Raw genomic sequence first — 24630 nt, forward strand, 5'->3', positions numbered from 1 at the left:
GCCATTTTTTTCTGGCTTGGCTTCCCCAGTGATTTCACCCACACACCGCTAATGCCGAGCCCTACCCATGCCCACAATGTTCAGGACCTACCCTACCCAGGCCCGACACTGCTCGAAACTCGAAATAACTTCCTCCATTAGTAAATCCATTAGCTGCTCCTCTGTCTGTCACGCATTCCCTACTCGCAGCTCGCTCTGCATGCACTCTGCTCGTGGCGTCTGAGAACATTTCGCTACACCAACAATAACATCTGTTAAACACCTGTATCTGACCAATAACATTTGATTTGAGAGTATCCAACGGCTCCGCTTGGCCTGCTCTGCTCAATGACGAGACATGAGAGAGCAGTGGACTTTTAGCTACTTTTCGTCACTCTAAACTCAGACAAAACTCAAGGAACATTATTATTTTCTGTGAAATAATCTCTCCTGTTTATATTTGATGAGGTTGAAGGACTTCTGACCATCTTATGATCTTAGTCAGATATAACTGTGCTGCGCATCAGAGCACGAACAAACGGCTCAGCTTCAAAATGTCAGTGATCAATTTAGTGAAACCTGAGCCCTGTCTGGACCCTAGTTATGGATCGAGCCCTGTCCATACCCTTTTTATTTTACTTGGCAAGTCAGTTAAGAACAAATTCTTATTTACAATGACGGCCTAGGAACAGTGGGTTAACTCGGGAACTCGATCTAACAACCTTTCGGTTACTGGCCCAACGCTCTAACCACTAGGCTACCTGCCGCCCTGAGTTACCCTAGTTATTGATGAAAAACAGGCCCTTCCTGCCCTAACCCAATGTAAAATGTCAGGGTTCGTCGGGCTCGGGTCGGGTAGCAGAGGTCTATAAATTAGGCATACCTACTTAATTTCAAAATAGGCCATCATCACTGTCCATCGTGAATGATAATTACTCACATTTTACCGGTGAAATATCCAAAAATCCATCTGCATGCCAATCATTTAACCACAATCAGTTTCATGTGAATATGCATTTATATTGTCTTCAATGACATTTCTTGTGAGCAGATTAGAGCAGATGGTGTTAATATACTACGCTGAAGTAAAATATAAAACGCAACATGTAAAGTGTTGGTCCCATGTTTCATGAGTTGAAATAAAAATCACAGATATTTACCAGACGCACAAAAAGCTTAATTTTTGTGCACAAATTTGTTTACATCTCTGTTGGTGAGCATTTCTCCTTTTCCAAAATAATCCATCCAAACTGATTAAATAGCATGACCATTACACAGGTACACCTTGTGCTCGGGACAATAAAATACCACTTTAAAATGTGCAGTTTAGTCACACAACACAATGCTACAGATGTCTCAAGTTTTGAGGGAGCGTGGAATGCCCACCACAGCTGTTGCCAGAGAACTGAATGTTAATTTATCTACCATAAGCTGCTGCCAACATTGTTTTAGAGAATTCGGCAGTACGTCGAACCGGCCTCACAACCACAAACCACGTGTAACCACGCCAGCCCCGGACCTTCACATCCGGCTTCTTCACCTACGGGATCATCTGAGGGGGGTTGGGGTGTGCTGAGGAGTATTTCTGTCTGTAATAAAGCCACTTCTGATTGGCTGGGCCTGGCTCCCCAGTGGTTGGGCCTGTCTGCCAAGTGGGTGGCCTATGCCCTCCAAGGCCCACCATGGCTGTCCAGTCATGTGAAAGCTATAGATTAGGGACAAATGAATGTATTTCAATTGACTGATTTCCTTTTATGAACTGTAACTCAGTTTATATTTTTGTTCAATATACAGTAAATAGCCTTCCTGTATTTTGTTTCATTCTAAGCATATTTCTGCCTAGTGGCGCAATCTGTTGAGTTTTGCCAGCATGATCATTTCTGTTTTAAGCTAACCATTCCTAAAATCTCATAAGAAAATAAATTACTAATGTGGTGTTCTTGGTATAACAGTAATGGTATAGGCTACTATGCTATTATATTTGGGTCTGTAATGTAATATACTAATTAATCATTATGTGATCTTGCAAGACATTGATTCAGGTTTGATCTAATCTAACTTTACTAAATGAGCACCATAGTGCGAACTGGCAGAGCAACGCTCTGGTGCGTTCCGGCAGCATTACACCGCTGCAGTCCACTGCACCCAACAGGAAAATTGAAGCGCACCTAGTCTACTCTTTGGCCTCACGCAAAATGTGGTGATTCAGAAACTAGAGACCACATGTGTGGCTGTTTTATGAACACTTTGGAATATTTGGCCAAGAAAACATTTCTGGTTGGTCTCAGGGATCGTAAAACAGTGGTCTGCTACTGCTAAAGGAGCCTTTTGTTCAAACGGAATTGAGTGAAGTAGCAGAAAGTATGTTGAATGAGCAACTAATGAGCATGGAGAGCCTCACAAGTTTGACGAAATTACCTGATATCTTTTAGTTTAATACTACTTTGTAGCTCCTCGTCTGAAGCAGGATTTTGGTTAGTAGTTAGGCCTAACTCACTGTAGAGCCTCTAGCCCTGCTCATTATACCTTATCCAACCTCTCAGTTCCTCCACCCACACATGCTATGACATCTTCTGGTTTCAATGCTGTTTCTAGAGACAATATCTCTCTCATCATCACTAAATGCCTAGGTTTACCTCCACTGTACTCACATCCAACCATACCTGTCTGTACATTATACCATGAAGCTATTTTATCGCCCCCAGAAACCTGCTCCTTTTTCTCTCTATTCCGGACGTCACAGACGACCAATTCTTATAGCTTTTAGCCGTACCCTTATCCTCATACTTCTCTGCTCCTCTGGTGATGTAGAGGTGAATCCAGGCCCTGCAGTGCCTGGCTCCACTCCTACTCCCCAGGCGCTCTCATTTGATGACTTCTGTAACCGTAATAGCCTTGGTTTCATGCATGTTAACATTAGAAGCCTCCTCCCTAAGTTTGTTTTATTCACTGCTTTAGCAGTGATGTCCTAGCCGTGTCTGAATCCTGGCTTAGGAAGTCCACCAAAAACTCTGAAATCTTCATCCCTAACTACAACGTTTTCAGACAAGATAGAACGGCCAAAGGGGGCGGTGTTGCAATCTACTGCAGAGATAGCCTGCAGAGTTCTGTCCTACTATCCAGGTCTGTACCCAAACAATTCTCTAAAAACAAGTCTCTCACCGTTGCCGCCTGCTATAGACCACCCTCGGCCCCCAGCTGTGCTCTGGACACCATATGTGAACTGATTGCCCCCCATCTATCTTCAGAGCTCGTGCTACAAGGTGACCTGAACTGGGACATGCTTAACACCCCAGCCATCCTACAATCCAAGCTTGACGCCCTCAATTACACACAAATTATTAATGAACCCACCAGATACAACACTGGTACCCTCATAGATATCATCCTAACCAATTTGCCCTCTAAATACACCTCGGCTGTATTCAACCAAGATCTCAGCGATCACTGCCTCATTGCCTGCATCCGTAATGGGTCTACGGTCAAACGACCTCCACTTATCACTGTCAAACGCTCCCTGAAATATTTCAGCGAGCAAGCCTTTCTAAATCGACCTTGCCCTGGTATCCTGGAAGGATATTGACCTCATCCCATCAGTAGAGGATGCCTGGTTATTTTTTTTAAATGCCTTTCTCACCATCTTAAATAAGCATGCCCCATTCAAGAAATGTAGAACCAGGAACAGATATAGCCCTTGGTTCTCCCCAGACCTGACTGCCCTTAACCAACACAAAAACATCCTATGGCGTTCTGCATTAGCATCAAACAGCCCCCGTGATATGCAACTTTTCAGGGAAGTTAGAAACCAATATACACAGGCAGTTAGAAAAGCTAAGGCTAGCTTTTTCAAGCAGAAATTTGCTTCCTGCAACACAAATTCTAAAAAATTCTGGGACATTGTAAAGTCCATGGAGAATAAGAACACCTCCTCCCAACTGCCCACTGCACTGAGGATAGGAAACTCTGTCACCACCGATAAACCCACTATAATTGAGAAATTCAATAAGCATTTTTCTACAGCTGGCCATGCTTTCCACCTGGCTACCCCTACTGCAGTCAACAGCACTGCACGCCCCACAGCTACTCGCCCAAGCCTTCCCCATTTCTCCTTCTCCCAAATCCTGATGTTCTGAAAGAGCTGCAAAATCTGGACCCCTACAAATCAGCCGGGCTAGACAATCTGGATCCTTTCTTTCTAAAATTATCTGCCGAAATTATTGCAACCCCTATTACCAGCTTGTTCAACCTCTCTTTCGTGTCGTCTGAGATTCCCATAGATTGGAAAGCAGCTGCTGTCATCCCCCTCTTCAAAGGAGGGGACACTCTTGACCCAAATTGCTATAGACCTATATCCATCCTACCCTGCCTTTCTAAGGTCTTCGAAAGCCAAGTCAACAAACAGATTACCGACCATTTCGAATCCCACCGCACCTTCTCCGCTATGCAATCTGGTTTCAGAGCAGGTCATGGGTGCACCTCAGCCACGCTCAAGGTCCTAAACGATATCGTAACCGCCATCGATAAGAAACAATACTGTGCTGCCGTTTTCATTGACCTGGCCAAAGCTTTCGACTCTGTCAATCACCACATCCTCATCGGCAGGCTCAATAGCCTTGGTTTCTCTAATGATTGCATCGCCTAGTTCACCAACTACTTCTCTGATAGAGTTCAGTGTGTCAAATCGGAGGGCCTGTTGTCCGGACCTCTGGCAGTCTCTATGGGGGTGCCACAGGGTTCAATTCTTGGGCCAACTCTTTTCTCTGTATACATCAATGATGTCGCTCTTGCTGCTGGTGAGTCTCTGATCCACCTCTACGCAGACGACACCATTCTGTATACTTCTGGCCCTTCTTTGGACACTGTGTTAACAACCATCCAGACGAGCTTCAATGCCATACAACTCTCCTTCTGTGGCCTCCAACTGCTCCTAAATACAAGTAAAACTAAATGCATGCTCTTCAACCGATCGCTGCCTGCACCTGCCCGCCTGTCCTGCATCACTACTCTGGACGGTTCTGACTTAGAATATGTGGACAACTACAAATACCTAGGTGTCTGGTTAGACTGTAAACTCTCCTTCCAGACTCACATCAAACATCTCCAATCCAAAGTTAAATCAAGAATTGGCTTCCTATTTCGAAACAAAGCATCCTTCACTCATGCTGCCAAACATACCCTCGTAAAACTGACCATCCTACCGATCCTTGACTTTGGCGTTGTCATTTACAAAATAGCCTCCAATACCCTACTCAACAAACTGGACGCAGTCTATCACAGTGCCATCCGTTTTGTCACCAAAGCCCCATATACTACCCACCACTGCGACCTGTACGCTCTCGTTGGCTGGCCTTCGCTTCATAATCGTCGCCAAACCCACTGGCTCCAGGTCATCTACAAGACCCTGCTAGGTAAAGTCCCCCCTTATCTCCGCTCACAGGTCACCATAGCAGCACCCACCTGTAGCACGCGCTCCAGCTGGTATATCTCTCTGGTCACCCCCAAAGCCAATTCCTCCTTTGGCCGTCTCTCTTTCCAGTTCTCTGCTGCCAATGACTGGAACGAACTACAAAAATCTCTGAAACTGGAAACACATCTCCCTCACTAGCCTTAAGCACCAGCTGTCAGAGCAGCTCACAGATCACTGCACCTGTACATAGCCCATCTATAATTTAGCCCAAACAACTACCTCTTCCCCTACTGTATTTATTTATTTTATTTTGTTCCTTTGCACCCCATTATCTCTATTTCTACTTTGCACTTTCTTCTACTACAAATCTACCATTCCAGTGTTTTACTTGCTATATTGTATTTACTTTGCCACCATGGACTTTTTTTGCCTTTACCTCCCTTATCTCACCTCATTTGCTCACATTGTACATAGACTTATTTTTCTACTGTATTATTGACTGTATATTTGTTTTACTCCATGTGTAACTCTGCGTTGTTGTATGTTGTCGAACTGCTTTGCTTTATCTTGGCCAGGTCACAATTGTAAATGAGAACTTGTTCTCAACTTGCCTACCTGGTTAAATAAAAGTGAAATAAATAAAAAAATAAAAAAAACTGTTCTCTCCAAGTTTAGCTGGAATTTAGCCCAAAAGGATTTGAGAAACATGACTGGTTGACGATAAGCCAATGATATTGGTCTATGTCTCCGTCTTGCGCTGCGCAGAATATCAGATCTCAACAAAGATTTGAGAAGTGTTTAAAATCACCGGTACCACATCCTTATGACATATGCAGTATATGGACATATACAGTACCAGTCAAAACGTTTGGACACACCTACTCATTCAAGTATTTTTGTTGTTGTTGTTGTTTTTACTATTTTCTACATTGTCGAAAATAACACATATGGAATCATGTAGTAACCAAACGTGTTAAACAAATCAAAATATAGTTTATATTTTAGATTCTTCAAACAGCCACCCTTTGCCTTGATGACAGCTTTGCACACTCTTGGCATTCTCTCAACCAGCTTCATGAGGTAGTCACCTGAAATGGATTTCAATTAACAGATATGCCTTGTTAAAAGTTCATTTGTGGAATTTCTTTCGTTTTTAATGCGTTTGAGCCAATCACTTTTGCTGTAACATGGTAGGGGTGGTATACAGAAGACAGCTAAATGATTCCATATGTTATTTTATAGTTTTGACGTCTTCACTATTATTCTACAATGTAGATAATAGTGAAAATAAAGAAAAACCCTTGAATGAGTAGGTGTGTCCAAACGTTTCACTGGTACTGTATACATACACTACCGTTCAAAAGTTTGGGGTCACTTAGAAATGTCCATGTTTTTGAAAGAAAAGCACATTTTTTGTCCATTAAAATAAGATCAAATTGATCAGAAATACAGTGTAGACATTGTTAATGTTGTAAATGACTATTGTAGCTGGAAACGGCAGATTTTTTATGGAATATCTACATAGGCATACAGAGGACCATTATCAGCAACCATCACTCCTGTGTTCCAATGGCACGTTGTGTTAGTTAATCCAAGTTTATCATTTTAAAAAGCTAATTGATCATGAGAAAGCCCTTTTGCAATTAGGTTCGCATAGCTTAAAACTGTTGTTCTGATTAAAGAAGAAATAAAACTGTCCTTCTTTAGACTAGTTGAGTATCTGGAGCGTCAGCATTTCTGGGTTCGATTACAGGCTCAAAATGGCCAGAAACAAATAACTTTCTTCTGAAACTCGTCAGTCTATTCTTGTTCTGAGAAATGAAGGCTATTCCATGCGAGAAATTGCCAAGAAACTGAAGATCTGTAGATATTCCATTAAAAAAAATCAGCCATTTCCAGCTACAATAGTCATTTACAACATTAACAATGTCTACACTGTATTTCTGATCAATTTGATGTTATTTTAATGGACAAAAATTAGCTTTTCTTTCAAAAACAAGGACATTTCTAAGTGACCCCAAACTTTTGAACGGTAGTGTATATGTATGTATATATATACCATTTTTTTTTTAAATCATAAGCGCAACGTGACTGCAAGTAACAGGTTGGAATGTGACTGAAATACGTTACAAATCAACTGTATTTTCTAAAATACGGGACAAGATTGTTTTGTTGTAGGACAAAGGGCCAAAATATGAGACTGTCCCGCACAATCCGGGAGATGTGGTCACCCAACCCTAAACCTGCCTACCCGCACTGCGGATATAACTGTGGGTTATAGGTCAACCTGCGCATCTCTAGTCTGGTCCCTACCTCCAATAGAAAGTCTCTGAGGGCGGTGAATGTTGGTCTGTCATCAGGCTGAGGGCTCCAGGTCTGCAGCATCACGTTGTAAACATCCTGGGGACAGTCTTCTGGCTTCACCAGCCTCTCCCCCTCCACATCCACCTTATGGAGAATCTGCACACACAAACTTATCAAGCACTGCCGACAGACACATTGTGTGTGTATGTGTGTGTCTGTGTGTGTACCTGGCTGCCGTTGAGTCCTAGCCATGGCTCCTGTCCGTGTGTAAACATCTCCCACAGAGTGACTCCAAACATCCAAGTGTCTGAAGCATGAGAGAAACTTCTGCTCCTCAATGACTCTGGAGCACACCTAGAGAGAGAGAGATGGGGAGAGAGAGAGAGAGAGAGAGAGATGGAGGGAGAGAGAGAGAGAGAGAGGGAGAGAGAGAGAGAGAGAGAGAGATGGAGAGAGAGAGAGAGAGAGAGATGGAGGGAGAGAGAGAGATGGAGAGAGAGAGAGATGTAGAGAGAGAGAAAAAGACAGAGACAAAGAGAGAGACAATGAGAGAGAGAGTTAGACAATGAGAGAGAGAGAGAGAGAGAGAGACAAAGAGAGAGACAGAGAGAGACAATGAGAGAGACAAAGAGAGAGACGAGAGAGAGAGAGAGAGAGAGAGATACAATGAGAGAGAGAGAGAGAGTTAGACAATGAGAGAGAGAGAGAGAGAGAGACAAAGAGAGAGACAATGAGAGAGTTAGACAATGAGAGAGACAATGAGAGAGAGAGAGATAATGAGAGAGAGAGAGAGAGACAAAGAGAGAGACAATGAGAGAGACAAAGAGAGAGACAAAGAGAGAGAGACAATGAGAGAGACAATGAGAGAGAGAGAGAGAGAGAGAGAGACAAAGAGAGAGACAATGAGAGAGAGTTAGACAATGAGAGAGAGAGAGAAGACAAAGAGAGAGACAAAGAGAGAGACAAAGAGAGAGACAATGAGAGAGAGAGAGACAAAGAGAGAGAGAGACAATGAGAGAGTTAGACAATGAGAGAGACAATGAGAGAGAGAGAGAGTTAGACAATGAGAGAGAGAGAGAGTTAGACAATGAGAGAGAGAGAGAGAGACAAAGAGAGAGACAATGAGAGAGTTAGTTAATGAGAGAGACAATGAGAGAGAGAGAGTTAGACAATGAGAGAGAGAGAGAGAGAGAGAGAGACAAAGAGAGAGACAATGAGAGAGAGAGAGTTAGACAATGAGAGAGAGAGAGCGTTAGACAATGAGAGCGTTAGACAATGAGAGAGTTAGACCATGAGAGAGTTAGACCATGAGACAATGAGAGAGTTAGACAATGAGACAATGAGAGAGTTAGACAATGAGAGAGTTAGACAATGAGACAATGAGAGAGTTTGACAATGAGACAATGAGAGAGTTAGACAATGAGAGAGAGAGAGAGAGACAAAGAGAGAGACAATGAGAGAGTTAGTTAATGAGAGAGACAATGAGAGAGAGAGAGTTAGACAATGAGAGAGAGAGAGAGAGAGAGAGACAAAGAGAGAGACAATGAGAGAGACAATGAGAGAGAGAGAGTTAGACAATGAGAGAGAGAGAGCGTTAGACAATGAGAGCGTTAGACAATGAGAGAGTTAGACCATGAGAGAGTTAGACCATGAGACAATGAGAGAGTTAGACAATGAGACAATGAGAGAGTTAGACAATGAGAGAGTTAGACAATGAGACAATGAGAGAGTTTGACAATGAGACAATGAGAGAGTTAGACAATGAGAGAGAGAGAGAGAGTTAGACAATGAGAGAGTTAGACAATGAGAGAGACAATGAGAGAGAGAAAGTTAGACAATGAGGGAGAGAGAGAGAGACAATGAGAGATAGAGATAATGAGAGAGAGAGACAATGAGAGAGACAATCAGAGAGAGAGACAATGAGAAAGAGAGAGAGATAATGAGAGCGAGAGAGAGAGAGAGTTAGACAATGAGAGAGAGAGAGAGAGAGAGAGAGTTAGACAATGAGAGAGAGAGACAAAGAGAGAGACAATGAGAGAGTTAGACAATGAGAGAGACAATGAGAGAGAGAGAGAGTTAGACAATGAGAGAGAGAGAGAGACAAAGAGAGAGACAAAGAGAGAGACAATGAGAGAGACAAAGAGAGAGACAAAGAGAGAGACAATGAGAGAGAGAGAGACAATGAGAGAGACAATGAGAGAGAGAGAGAGAGAGAGAGACAATGAGAGAGACAATGAGAGAGAGAGAGAGAGAGAGAGAGAGAGACAAAGAGAGAGACAATGAGAGAGTTAGACAATGAGAGAGACAATGAGAGAGAGTTAGACAATGAGAGAGAGAGAGAGAGAGAGACAAAGAGAGAGACAAAGAGAGAGACAATGAGAGAGACAAAGAGAGAGAGAGAGACAAAGAGAGAGAGACAATGAGAGAGTTAGACAATGAGAGAGACAATGAGAGAGAGAGTTAGATAATGAGAGAGAGAGAGAGTTAGACAATGAGAGAGAGAGAGAGACAAAGAGAGAGACAATGAGAGAGTTAGTTAATGAGAGAGACAATGAGAGAGAGAGAGTTAGACAATGAGAGAGAGAGAGAGAGAGACAAAGAGAGAGACAATGAGAGAGAGAGAGTTAGACAATGAGAGAGAGAGAGCGTTAGACAATGAGAGCGTTAGACAATGAGAGAGTTAGACCATGAGAGAGTTAGACCATGAGACAATGAGAGTTAGACAATGAGACAATGAGAGAGTTAGACAATGAGAGAGTTAGACAATGAGACAATGAGAGAGTTTGACAATGAGACAATGAGAGAGTTAGACAATGAGAGAGAGAGAGAGACAGTTAGACAATGAGAGAGAGAGAGAGAGTTAGACAATGAGAGAGTTAGACAATGAGAGAGACAATGAGAGAGAGAAAGTTAGACAATGAGGGAGAGAGAGAGAGACAATGAGAGATAGAGATAATGAGAGAGAGAGACAATGAGAGAGACAATCAGAGAGAGAGACAATGAGAAAGAGAGAGAGATAATGAGAGCGAGAGAGAGAGAGAGTTAGACAATGAGAGAGAGAGAGAGAGAGAGAGAGAGTTAGACAATGAGAGAGAGAGACAAAGAGAGAGACAATGAGAGAGTTAGACAATGAGAGAGACAATGAGAGAGAGAGAGAGTTAGACAATGAGAGAGAGAGAGAGAGACAAAGAGAGAGACAAAGAGAGAGACAATGAGAGAGACAAAGAGAGAGACAAAGAGAGAGACAAAGAGAGAGACAAAGAGAGAGACAATGAGAGAGACAATGAGAGAGAGAGAGAGAGAGAGAGAGAGACAATGAGAGAGACAATGAGAGAGAGAGAGAGAGAGAGAGAGAGACAAAGAGAGAGACAATGAGAGAGTTAGACAATGAGAGAGACAATGAGAGAGAGTTAGACAATGAGAGAGAGAGAGAGAGAGAGACAAAGAGAGAGACAAAGAGAGAGACAATGAGAGAGACAATGAGAGAGAGAGAGACAAAGAGAGAGACAATGAGAGAGTTAGTTAATGAGAGAGACAATGAGAGAGAGAGAGAGTTAGACAATGAGAGAGAGAGAGAGAGACAAAGAGAGAGACAATGAGAGAGAGAGTTAGACAATGAGAGAGAGAGAGCGTTAGACAATGAGAGCGTTAGACAATGAGAGCGTTAGACAATGAGAGCGTTAGACAATGAGAGAGTTAGACCATGAGACAATGAGAGAGTTAGACAATGAGACAATGAGAGAGTTAGACAATGAGACAATGAGAGAGTTAGACAATGAGACAATGAGAGAGTTTGACAATGAGACAATGAGAGAGTTAGACAATGAGAGAGAGAGAGAGAGAGAGAGACAGTTAGACAATGAGAGAGAGAGAGAGTTAGACAATGAGAGAGTTAGACAATGAGAGAGACAATGAGAGAGAGAAAGTTAGACAATGAGGGAGAGAGAGAGAGACAATGAGAGATAGAGATAATGAGAGAGAGAGACAATGAGAGAGACAATCAGAGAGAGAGACAATGAGAAAGAGAGAGAGATAATGAGAGCGAGAGAGAGAGAGAGTTAGACAATGAGAGAGAGAGAGAGTTAGACAATGAGAGAGTTAGACAATGAGAGAGACAATGAGAGAGAGAAAGTTAGACAATGAGGGAGAGAGAGAGAGAGAGACAATGAGAGATAGAGATAATGAGAGAGAGAGACAATGAGAGAGACAATCAGAGAGAGACAATGAGAAAGAGAGAGAGATAATGAGAGAGAGAGAGACAATCAGAGAGAGAGACAATGAGAGAGAGAGACAATGAGAGAGAGACAATGGGAGAGAGAGACAATGAGAAAGAGAGAGAGATAATGAGAGAGAGAGACAATCAGAGAGAGAGACAATGGGAGAGAGAGAGACAAAGAGAGAGACAATGAGAGAGAGAAAGAGTTAGACAATGAGAGAGAGAAAGTTAGACAATAAGGGAGAGAAAGTTAGACAATGAGGGAGAGAGAGAGAGATAATGAGAGAGAGAGACAATCAGAGAGAGAGACAATGAGAGAGAGAGAATGAGAGAGAGACAATGAGAGAGAGAGACATAGAGAGATGGGGGTAAGGATAGAAGGAGATCATATTGTTTAGAAAAGGATCATGCGGTGAGAATGCACACACACCCACACAGTCACCAACCTACCATGCAAAGGGCACTTTGTGGCTCTCCTCCATGACGTATGTATCCTGGTGTGATGGCAGTGCTCTCATTAGGCCAAAGTCACCAATCTTCACCATCTCATTGGTTGATAGCAGGACGTTCCTCGCCGCCAGGTCTCTGTGGAGGAATCGCCTCTGTTCTAGATATGCCATGCCACACGCCACCTACACACACACACACACACACACACACACACACACACACACACTTAGCAGATGTGAACTAACTAGCTAGTGAGCACTAGCTAATCATGTAGTAGCTTCACACACATACACACACACACTGACCTGTACAGTGTAGCCACACAGAGAGGAGATGAGGATGTCCCCCCCCCCCCCCCACACTGACCTGTACAGCGTAGCCACACAGAGAGGAGATGAGGATGTCCCCCCCCCACAATGACCTGTACAGCGTAGCCACACAGAGAGGAGATGAGGATGTCCCCCCCCCCACACTGACCTGTACAGCGTAGCCACACAGAGAGGAGATGAGGATGTCCCCCCCCCACACTGACCTGTACAGCGTAGCCACACAGAGAGGAGATGAGGATGTCCCCCCCCCCACACTGACCTGTACAGCGTAGCCACACAGAGAGTAGATGAGGATGTCCCCCCCCCACACTGACCTGTACAGCGTAGCCACACAGAGAGGAGATGAGGATGTCCCCCCCCCCACACTGACCTGTACAGCGTAGCCACACAGAGAGGAGATGAGGATGTCCCCCCCCCACACTGACCTGTACAGCGTAGCCACACAGAGAGGAGATGAGGATGTCCCCCCCCCCACACTGACCTGTACAGCGTAGCCACACAGAGAGGAGATGAGGATGTCCCCCCCCCACACTGACCTGTACAGCGTAGCCACACAGAGAGGAGATGAGGATGTCCCCCCCCCACACTGACCTGTACAGCGTAGCCACACAGAGAGGAGATGAGGATGTCCCCCCCCCCACACTGACCTGTACAGCGTAGCCACACAGAGAGGAGATGAGGATGTCCCCCCCCCACACTGACCTGTACAGCGTAGCCACACAGAGAGGAGATGAGGATGTCCCCCCCCCACACTGACCTGTACAGCGTAGCCACACAGAGAGGAGATGAGGATGTCCCCCCCCCCACACTGACCTGTACAGCGTAGCCACACAGAGAGGAGATGAGGATGTCCCCCCCCCCACACTGACCTGTACAGCGTAGCCACACAGAGAGATGAGGATGTCCCCCCCCCACACTGACCTGTACAGCGTAGCCACACAGAGAGGAGATGAGGATGTGTCCCCCCCCCCCACACTGACCTGTACAGCGTAGCCACACAGAGAGGAGATGAGGATGTCCCCCCCCCACACTGACCTGTACAGCGTAGCCACACAGAGAGGAGATGAGGATGTGTCCCCCCCCCCACACTGACCTGTACAGCGTAGCCACACAGAGAGGAGATGAGGATGTCCCCCCCCCACACTGACCTGTACAGCGTAGCCACACAGAGAGGAGATGAGGATGTCCCCCCCCCACACTGACCTGTACAGCGTAGCCACACAGAGAGGAGATGAGGATGTCCCCCCCCCACACTGACCTGTACAGCGTAGCCACACAGAGAGGAGATGAGGATGTCCCCCCCCCCCACACTGACCTGTACAGCGTAGCCACACAGAGAGGAGATGAGGATGTGTCCCTGTCGTTTCCTCAGACGATCCAACAGAGAACCAAGAGGAGCCAGCTCCGTCACCTACACACACGTTAGAGATACATTAAGTAATACCATGTATGGTAAGTGTGTGTATGTGTGTGTATATGTATGTGAGTGTTTATGTGTATCTGTGTATATGTGTGTGTGTGTATATGTATATCTGTGTGTGTATGTGTATATGTATCTGTGTGTGTATGCATGTATGTGTGTGTGTGTGTATTTGTATGTGTTTGTGTGTGTCTCACCATCTTAATGGAGTATGTGTATGTGTATCTGTGTGTGTGTGTGTATGTCTCACCATCTTCATGGGGTGTGTGAGCACCACTCCATAGAGCCGTATGAGGTTCTGGTGGTTGAGGGAGTGCATGGCGTTCACCTCTCTGATGAAATCATCCAACCCCTCAGTGTCCAACACACTGTCTGTCTTTAGACACTTCACTGCTACTGACAGCTGGAGAGAGAGGGACGGAGGGAGAGGGAGGGACGGAGGGAGGGATGGAAGGACGGAGCGAGAGATGGAGGGAGAGGGAGGGAGGGAGGGAGGGACGGACGGAAGGAGAGGGAGGGACGGAGGGAGAGGAAGGGAGGGACGGCGGGAGAGGGAGGGATGGAGCGAGAGACGGAGGGAGGGACGGACAGAGGGAGAGGGAGGGAGGGACGGTGGGAGAGGGAGGGAGGGAGGGACGGAGGGACGGAGGGAGGGAGAGGGAGGGACGGCGGGAGAGGGAGGGAGGGAGGGACGGCGGGAGAGGAAGGGAGGGAGGGACGGACGGCGGGAGAGGGAGGGAGGGACGGACGGCGGGAGAGGGAGGGAAGGACGGACGGAGGGAGAGGGAGGGAGGGACGGCAGGAGAGGGAAGGAGGGAGGGAGGGCGGGAGAGGGAGGGAGGGACGGACGGACGGAGGGAGGGACGGAGGGAGAGGGAGGGAGGGACGGAGGGAGAGGGAGGGAGGGAGGGACGGTGGGAGAGGGAGGGAGGGATGGACGGCGGGAGAGGGAGGGAGGGAGGGACGGAGGGAGAGGGAGGGAGGGACGGCGGGAGAGGGAGGGACGGAGGGAGAGACGGAGGGACGGACGGAGGGAGAGAGAAGAGAAAGACGTTACTTTTTGAACCAGCTCTCAGATGAAATCCTCTCCTATTGTTGTTCAAATACTTGTATTTTCCGGTTTCCTGGGCACGCACGCACACACACACACACACACACACCATTTGACCAGTGGTTCCAGTCCACTCTCCTCTCCTGACGACTCCGAAGGTTCCGTCTCCCAGTCGTTCACACAGCTGTAGCTCCGCCTCTCGGATCAGACAGGTCAGGGCTGCCCCCATCCCATCGCTGGACGGGGTTAACCCTTCAAACACCAGGCACAATAACAGTTAATATAATAGAATTATGCGAGTTAGCATACTCCAATTATAACTCCGTACAACAATACTGTTTATACTGTAGTTCACAAATAAGCATGAGTAGGTCAGAATCCTATCAATGATAAAACTAATCTTGAGTAAGTAACATATCAAACACACACACACACACACACACACACACACACACACACACACACACACACCTGGAGTTGTTAAGATGGGCAACGTCCCCCGGAGCTGCTGGGGGTCCGAGTCAGAGTCAGTTCGTTTCCCTGGAAACACCTGCTGGCCCAAACACAGAGACTACTGCTCAGAGTGACTATATATATACATACATACAGTTGAAGTCTGAAGTTTACATACACCTTAGCCAAATACATTTAAACTCAGTTTTTCACAATTCCTGACATTTAATCCTAGTAAAAATTCCCTGTTTTAGGTCAGTTTGGATTACCACTTTATTTTAAGAATGTGAAATATCAGAATAATAGTAGAGAGAATTATTTATTTCAGCTTTTATTTCTTTCATCACATTCCCAGTGGGTCAGAAGTTTACATACACTCAAATAGTATTTGGTAGCATTGCCTTTAAATTGTTTAACTTGGGTCAAACGTTTTGGGTAGCCTTCCACAAGCTTCCCACAATAAGCTGGGATAATTTTGGCCCATTCCTCCTGACAGAGCTGGTGTAACTGAGTCAGGTTTGTAGGCCTCCTTGCTCGCACATGCTTTTTCAGTTCTGCCCACAAATTGTCTATAGGATTGAGGTCAGGGCTTTGTGATGGCCACTCCAATACCTTGACTTTGTTGTCCTTAAGCCATTTTGCCACAACTTTGGAAGTATGCTTGGGGTCATTGTCCATTTGGAAAACCCATTTGTGACCAAGTTTTAACTTCCTGACTGATCTCTTGAGATGTTGTTTCAATATATCCACATAATTTTCCTCCCTCATGATGCCATCTATTTTGTGAAGTGCACCAGTCCCTCCTGCAGCAAAGCACCTTCACAACATGATGCTGCCACCCCCGTGCTTCACGGTTGGGATGGTGTTCTTCGGCTTGCAAGCCTCCGCCTTTTTCCTCCAAACATAACGATGGTCATTATGGCCAAACAGTTATATTTTTGTTTCATCAGACCAGAGAACATTTCTCCAAAACGTACGATCTTTGTCCCCATGTGTAGTTGCAAGCCGTAGTCTGTCTTTTTTATGGCTGGTTTTGTGGCTTCTTCCTTGCTGAGTGGCCTTTCAGGTTATGTTGATATAGGACTAATTTTACTGTGGATACAGATACTTTTGTACCTGTTTCTTCCAGCATCTTCACAAGGTCCTTTGCTGTTGTTCTGGGATTGATTTGCACTTTTCGCACCAAAGTACGTTCATCTCTAGGAGACAGAACACGTCTCCTTCCTAAGCGGTATGACGGCTGCGTGGTCCCATGGTGTTTATACTTGCGTACTATTGTTTGTACAGATGAACGTGGTACCTTCAGGCGTTTGGAAATTGCTCCCAAGGATGAACCAGACTTGTGGAGGTCTACAATTTCTTTTCTGAGGTCTTGGCTGATTTCTTTTGATTTTCCCATGATGTCAAGTAAAGAGGCACTGAGTTTGAAGGTAGGCCTTGAAATACATCCACAGGTACATCTCCAATTGACTCAAATGATGTCAAATAGCCTATCAGAAGTTTCTAAAGCCATGACATCATTTTCTGGAATTTTCCAAGCTGTTTAAAGGCCCAGTCAATTTAGTGTATGTAAACTTCGGACCCACTGGAATTGTGGCACATTGAAATAATCTGTCTGTAAACAATTGTTGGAAAAATGACTTGTGTCATGCACAAAGTAGATGTCCTAACTGACTTGCCAAAACTATAGTTTGTTACCAAGGAATTTGTGGAGTGGTTGAAAAACAAGTTTTAATGACTCCAACCTGAGTGTATGTAAACTTACGACTTCAACTGTACATACATACATACATACATACATACATACATACATACATACATACATACATACATACATACATACATACATACATACATACATACATACATACATACACACAGTACAGCTAAGAGGGATTCAAACTCACTGTGTGCTGTACCTTGCTCATCCAGGACTTGCGTTTACAGAGAGCTCTCCTCCTCTTGACTGCCTCCCAAAGCCTCCTCTGGCCTGCAACACACAGAGAATACATTACACACTGTCAGCCTCCTCTGGCCTGCAACACACAGAGAATACATTACACACTGTCAGCCTCCTCTGTCCTGCAACACACAGAGAATACATTACACACTGTCAGCCTCCTCTGTCCTGCAACACACAGAGAATACATTACACACTGTCAGCCTCCTCTGGCCTGCAACACACAGAGAATACATTACACACTGTCAGCCTCCTCTGGCCTGCAACACACAGAGAATACATTACACACTGTCAGCCTCCTCTGTCCTGCAACACACAGAGAATACATTACACACTGTCAGCCTCCTCTGTCCTGCAACACACAGAGAATACATTACACACTGTCAGCCTCCTCTGTCCTGCAACACACAGAGAATACATTACACACTGTCAGCCTCCTCTGTCCTGCAACACACAGAGAATACATTACACACTGTCAGCCTCCTCTGGCCTGCAACACACAGAGAATACATTACACACTGTCAGCCTCCTCTGTCCTGCAACACACAGAGAATACATTACACACTGTCAGCCTCCTCTGTCCTGCAACACACAGAGAATACATTACACACTGTCAGCCTCCTCTGTCCTGCAACACACAGAGAATACATTACACACTGTCAGCCTCCTCTGGCCTGCAACACACAGAGAATACATTACACACTGTCAGCCTCCTCTGGCCTGCAACACACACAGAATACATTACACACTGTCAGCCTCCTCTGTCCTGCAACACACAGAGAATACATTACACACTGTCAGCCTCCTCTGTCCTGCAACACACAGAGAATACATTACACACTGTCAGCCTCCTCTGGCCTGCAACACACAGAGAATACATTACACACTGTCAGCCTCCTCTGTCCTGCAACACACAGAGAATACATTACACACTGTCAGCCTCCTCTGTCCTGCAACACACAGAGAATACATTACACACTGTCAGCCTCCTCTGTCCTGCAACACACAGAGAATACATTACACACTGTCAGCCTCCTCTGGCCTGCAACACACAGAGAATACATTACACACTGTCAGCATCCTCTGTCCTGCAACACACACAGAATACATTACACACTGTCAGCCTCCTCTGTCCTGCAACACACAGAGAATACATTACACACTGTCAGCCTCCTCTGTCCTGCAACACACAGAGAATACATTACACACTGTCAGCCTCCTCTGTCCTGCAACACACAGAGAATACATTACACACTGTCAGCCTCCTCTGTCCTGCAACACACAGAGAATACATTACACACTGTCAGCCTCCTCTGTCCTGCAACACACAGAGAATACATTACACACTGTCAGCCTCCTCTGTCCTGCAACACACAGAGAATACATTACACACTGTCAGCCTCCTCTGTCCTGCAACACACAGAGAATACATTACACACTGTCAGCCTCCTCTGGCCTGCAACACACAGAGAATACATTACACACTGTCAGCCTCCTCTGGCCTGCAACACACAGAGAATACATTACACACTGTCAGCCTCCTCTGTCCTGCAACACACAGAGAATACATTACACACTGTCAGCCTCCTCTGGCCTGCAACACACAGAGAATACATTACACACTGTCAGCCTCCTCTGTCCTGCAACACACAGAGAATACATTACACACCGTCAGCCTCCTCTGGCATACTGCCACCCCATCCCCTGGTTAAAGGACAGAGAACAGAACAGGGTGTAGAGGAGATGCAATAAGGCATATTGACCTCGTTGTGACCGTGTTATGACTATGTTGTGACCGTGTTATGACCTCGTTGTGACCGTGTTATGACCTCGTTGTGACTGTGTTATGACCTCGTTGTGACCGTGTTATGACTATGTTGTGACCGTGTTATGACCTCGTTGTGACCGTGTTATGACCTCGTTGTGACCGTGTTATGACCTCGTTGTGACCGTGTTATGACTATGTTGTGACCGTGTTATGACCTCGTTGTGACCGTGTTATGACCTCGTTGTGACCGTGTTATGACTATGTTGTGACCGTGTTATGACTATATTGTGACCGTGTTATGACCTCGTTGTGACCGTGTTATGACTATGTTGTGACCGTGTTATGACCTCGTTGTGACCGTGTTATGACTATGTTGTGACCGTGTTATGACTCGTTGTGACCGTGTTATGACCTCGTTGTGACCGTGTTATGACCTCGTTGTGACCGTGTTATGACCTCGTTGTGACCGTGTTATGACCTCGTTGTGACCGTGTTATGACCTCGTTGTGACCGTGTTATGACCTCGTTGTGACCGTGTTATGACCTCGTTGTGACCGTGTTATGACTATGTTGTGACCGTGTTATGACCTCGTTTTGACCATGTTATGACTATGTTGTGACCGTGTTATGACCTCGTTGTGACCGTGTTATGACTATGTTGTGACCGTGTTATGACCTCGTTGTGACCGTGTTATGACTATGTTGTGACCGTGTTATGACCTCGTTTTGACCGTGTTATGACCTCGTTGTGACCGTGTTATGACCTCGTTGTGACCGTGTTATGACCTCGTTGTGACCGTGTTATGACTATGTTGTGACCGTGTTATGACCTCGTTTTGACCGTGTTATGACTATGTTGTGACCGTGTTATGACCTCGTTGTGACCGTGTTATGACTATGTTGTGACCGTGTTATGACCTCGTTGTGACCGTGTTATGACTATGTTGTGACCGTGTTATGACCTCGTTTTGACCGTGTTATGACCTCGTTGTGACCGTGTTATGACCTGGTTGTGACCGTCTATGACCTCGTTGTGACCGTGTTATGACTATGTTGTGACCGTGTTATGACCTCGTTTTGACCGTGTTATGACTATGTTGTGACCGTGTTATGACCTCGTTGTGACCGTGTTATGACTATGTTGTGACCGTGTTATGACCTCGTTGTGACCGTGTTATGACTATGTTGTGACCGTGTTATGACTATGTTGTGACCGTGTTATGACCTCGTTGTGACCGTGTTATGACCTCATGTTGTGACCGTGTTATGACCTCGTTGTGACCGTGTTATGACCTCGTTGTGACCGTGTTATGACTATGTTGTGATTGTTATTACCGTTTCTGGAGGAATAGACTTTGAACTTTCCTTGATTTTTAAAATAGGATATATTTTACATACCTGGGCGCCCCATGCCGATCTTCTCCAGGTCTTCATTCTTCACGTAGTCGAAGTGTGACAGGCGCGTCACGTTCAGCTCATCACGAATACGCAGGAAGTACTGCTGCAGCTGAACGTCTGTTAACAGATCTACCAACCACTCTGTCCCCTCCTCCGTCATCTACACACACACACAGTCAATAAACTAACAACTAAATCAACCAGTCTCTTACACAGTATATAAAATACTTTACCATCTCTTCTTCCCCTCTCTCCTTCATTAATCCCTCCTTTCTCTCTTCCTTCTTTTCCTCCTCCTCCTCCTCTCTCTCTCGTAGGACAGACGCTGATACATAGAGTTCTCTGCCATGGCTGCTGCTCACCCCACACTCGTCCTACAATCTCTCCCTCACCCTCTCTCTCGGTCCTCTTTGATTTTGTCCTGGCTTCAGCCGTGTGTGAGTATGTGTCTGTATTAGAGCAGTGTTAAGTCTAAGTTCCTCTCTGCGTCATTCTGCTCCAAGTCTGCCCAGTGTTGATCGCCCCTCACACACACAAGGAGACTCCACTCTCTCCTCTCTATATCTGTTTCTAACAGCCAAGCTAAGCTATCTATCTATACACTCTCCCTTTCTCCCTCTATACTGACTCACCCCTGCACAGCACACCTCCCTACCCTCTCTCCTCCTCCCTACCTCCCCACCCTCTCTCCTCCTCCCTCCTCTCAATTCCTCCCTCCTCTATTCCTCCCTACCCTCTCTATTCCTCCCTACCCTCTCTATTCCTCCCTACCCTCTCTATTCCTCCCTCCTCTCTATTCCTCCCTCCTCTCTATTCCTCCCTCCCTCTCTATTCCTCCCTACCCTCTCTATTCCTCCCTCCTCTCTATTCCTCCCTACCCTCTCTATTCCTCCCTACCCTCTCTCCTCCTCCCTACCTCCCCACCCTCTCTCCTCCTCCCTCCTCTCTATTCCTCCCTAACCTCTCTCCTCCTCCCTACCTCCCCACCCTCTCTATTCCTCCCTCCTCTCTATTCCTCCCTCCTCTCTATTCCTCCCTACCCTCTCTATTCCTCCCTCCTCTCTATTCCTCCCTCCTCTCTATTCCTCCCTCCTCTCTATTCCTCCCTCCTCTCTATTCCTCCCTCCTCTCTATTCCTCCCTACCCTCTCTATTCCTCCCTCCTCTCTATTCCTCCCTCCTCTCTATTCCTCCCTACCCTCTCTATTCCTCCCTAACCTCTCTCCTCCTCCCTACCTCCCCACCCTCTCTCCTCCTCCCTCCTCTCTATTCCTCCCTCCTCTCTATTCCTCCCTACCCTCTCTATTCCTCCCTACCCTCTCTATTCCTCCCTCCTCTCTATTCCTCCCTCCTCTCTATTCCTCCCTACCCTCTCTATTCCCCCCTCCTCTCTATTCCTCCCTACCCTCTCTATTCCTCCCTCCTCTCTATTCCTCCCTCCTCTCTATTCCTCCCTCCTCTCTATTCCTCCCTACCCTCTCTATTCCCCCCTCCTCTCTATTCCTCCCTCCTCTCTATTCCTCCCTACCCTCTCTATTCCCCCCTCCTCTCTATTCCCCTCTCCTCTCTATTCCTCCCTACCCTCTCTATTCCTCCCTCCTCTCTATTCCCCCCTCCTCTCTATTCCTCCCTACCCTCTCTATTCCCCCTCCTCTCTATTCCTCCCTACCCTCTCTATTCCTCCCTCCTCTCTATTCCTCCCTACCCTCTCTCCTCCTCCCTACCTCCCCACCCTCTCTATTCCTCCCTCCTCTCTATTCCTCCCTACCCTCTCTCCTCCACCCTACCCTCTCTCCTCCTCCCTACCCTCTCTATTCCACCCTACCCTCTCTCCTCTCTATTCCCCCCTCCTCTCTATTCCTCCCTACCCTCTCTATTCCACCCTACCCTCTCTCCTCTCTATTCCCCCCTCCTCTCTATTCCTCCCTACCCTCTCTCCTCCTCCCTACCCTCTCTATTCCACCCTACCCTCTCTCCTCTCTATTCCCCCCTCCTCTCTATTCCTCCCTACCCTCTCTATTCCTCCCTACCCTCTCTATTCCTCCCTACCCTCTCTATTCCTCCCTACCCTCTCTCCTCCTCCCTACCCTCCCTCTTCTCTATTCCTCCCTACCCTCCCTCCTCTCTATTCCTCCCTACCCTCTATCCGTTATACTCCTCTCCCTCTGACTCTTAGCATCCTCTGTCTACTGCTGAATAAGACAACATCTCTGGAGAGAGAGGAGAGAGGAGAGAGATGCAGTTGATGCAGAGACCAGGTAACCATGACAACTCAGTGAGCTATTACCATCCTGAGTGATGACAGCTGACAGGACCAGTGAGTGACAAGTGAGTACTGTGCATATCAGAGGGTAAGAGGGAGACTGAGATATGGAAGAAGATGGTGCCAATGACTCTCCCCTGTTGGACTCATTCAGCTCAACACTTGTGAGGTATGAACACACACACACTAAATGAGAGGAGAAACAGTGCTTACTCTCTGTCTCTGTTTTATTGAGGGCACTCTGAATATCGAAAGCTAAATATAGCCCGTATTCCTCTTCTCTCTGGATTATCAAACAGCACTGCAGTGCAGACTTCTGTTGCTATAGGGAAAATACAGTACTCTACCTTCTCTCTTGTTAAATACCCATACATGACCCTAGGCTAAATAACAGACATGCGCATCGAATCTAACACGTACACTTCTGCTTTTCAACTAATCGACTGAAGTGTTAAACATAACATGTCGCATCAGTGGACCATACAGACACTGATTAGCCTACTAAAGGTAACCTAATTAGTGACAAAGATCTGAATGAAGATAACGGTGTAGTTCATGCCGGCACTCAGAGATGGAGAAAGAGAGTCTCCCTATTTTCTCAACCTCGCCAAAACTCGCATTAATCGGTTGTTTTCACCTTGGTAACAGAAGCACCCAGTTGATTCCTGTCGGTTTTCTCTTCTCTCCGTTAATTCCTGGTAGCGTACTGCTGGGATTACAGGCGTTGCGTCACCGCGTCAGAGACGGTACGTTCCAGGCCGCAAACATTGCAGCGGCCAGCGCGCTGCACAAATGATCGATTGGGTAGAAATTAGCTGCTTTTAGCAACGCTAGTATTTACGCGTTGCTATGATTTACATACTAGTGTTGCTAGGAATTAGTTTGAATGTAAACGGAATAGCCCGCCGGAAGCCAGAAATTAAGTAACATTGCATTTTACTCTGCTGATTGTCTGTAAGGTTGGTCCTTTAGCAGGGGGTAAATTGATTAAAAAAAAACATGTAACAGAATGTAAATTCAACGGCCTTTCCAAATGTGGGTCTGTTGTAGACCCACTTCCTCTCCGTTTACCTCGTCAAAAGAAAAGTCCTGCAGAGATAGCAAAACTACAGACTAGAGATATCAAAACTGTACTTCAAATCTATGATACTCCCCCACTTAACATACTGCTTGACTAGTTGGGCCCAAGCTTGCTGTACAACATTAAAACCTATTCAGTCTGTCTACAAACAGGCTCTCAAAGTGGTTGATAGGATCATCACTGTTACATCCTCAGAAAGCATGAGCTCCTGAGTTGGGAAAATCTTGTGCAATACACCGCATGTCTTGTATTCAAGATCCTAAATGGCCTGGCTCCCCCTCCACTCAGTACTTTTGTTAAACAGAAAACCCAAACATATGGCAGTAGATCCACAAGGTCTGTCATGAGAGGTGACTGTATAGTTCCCCTAAGGAAAAGCACCTTTAGTAAATCTGCTTTCTGTGAGAGCTTCCCATGTCTGGAATACACTGCCATCAGACACACATAACTGCACCACATATCACAATTTCACAAAATGCATGAAGACATGGCTAAAGGTCAATCAGATTTGTGAACATAATCCCTAGCTGTGTATTGCCGCTTTCCATGTCT

The 24630-nt window shown here is 46.0% G+C and overlaps 1 protein-coding gene across 2 annotated transcripts in view; it reads right to left on the minus strand.

The window, feature by feature from the left end:
- The window catches only part of LOC106579455 (activated CDC42 kinase 1), a 31880-nt gene extending 10311 nt beyond the window's left edge, over positions 1-21569 (minus strand). Inside the window, exons 1-10 of one of the 2 annotated variants that reach the window (XM_082965950.1) lie at positions 20969-21569; positions 20736-20895; positions 17529-17599; positions 15628-15706; positions 15266-15408; positions 14356-14508; positions 14001-14096; positions 12357-12538; positions 7918-8044; positions 7700-7846 (exon numbers count right to left, since the gene is read on the minus strand). In XM_082965950.1, coding sequence (XP_082822076.1) covers positions 7700-7846; positions 7918-8044; positions 12357-12538; positions 14001-14096; positions 14356-14508; positions 15266-15408; positions 15628-15706; positions 17529-17599; positions 20736-20895; positions 20969-20995 — 1185 coding nt within the window. In that variant the 5' untranslated portion in view covers positions 20996-21569. Of the gene's footprint in view, positions 1-7699; positions 7847-7917; positions 8045-12356; positions 12539-14000; positions 14097-14355; positions 14509-15265; positions 15409-15627; positions 15707-17516; positions 17600-20735; positions 20896-20968 lie in introns of both variants that reach the window. The other variant, XM_082965949.1, reaches the window with a different exon arrangement.
- Positions 21570-24630: the final 3061 nt, after the last annotated feature.

This window comes from Salmo salar, chromosome 19 (assembly GCF_965601325.2).
Source record: "Salmo salar chromosome 19, fSalSal1, whole genome shotgun sequence".
Lineage (NCBI taxonomy): Eukaryota > Metazoa > Chordata > Actinopteri > Salmoniformes > Salmonidae > Salmo > Salmo salar.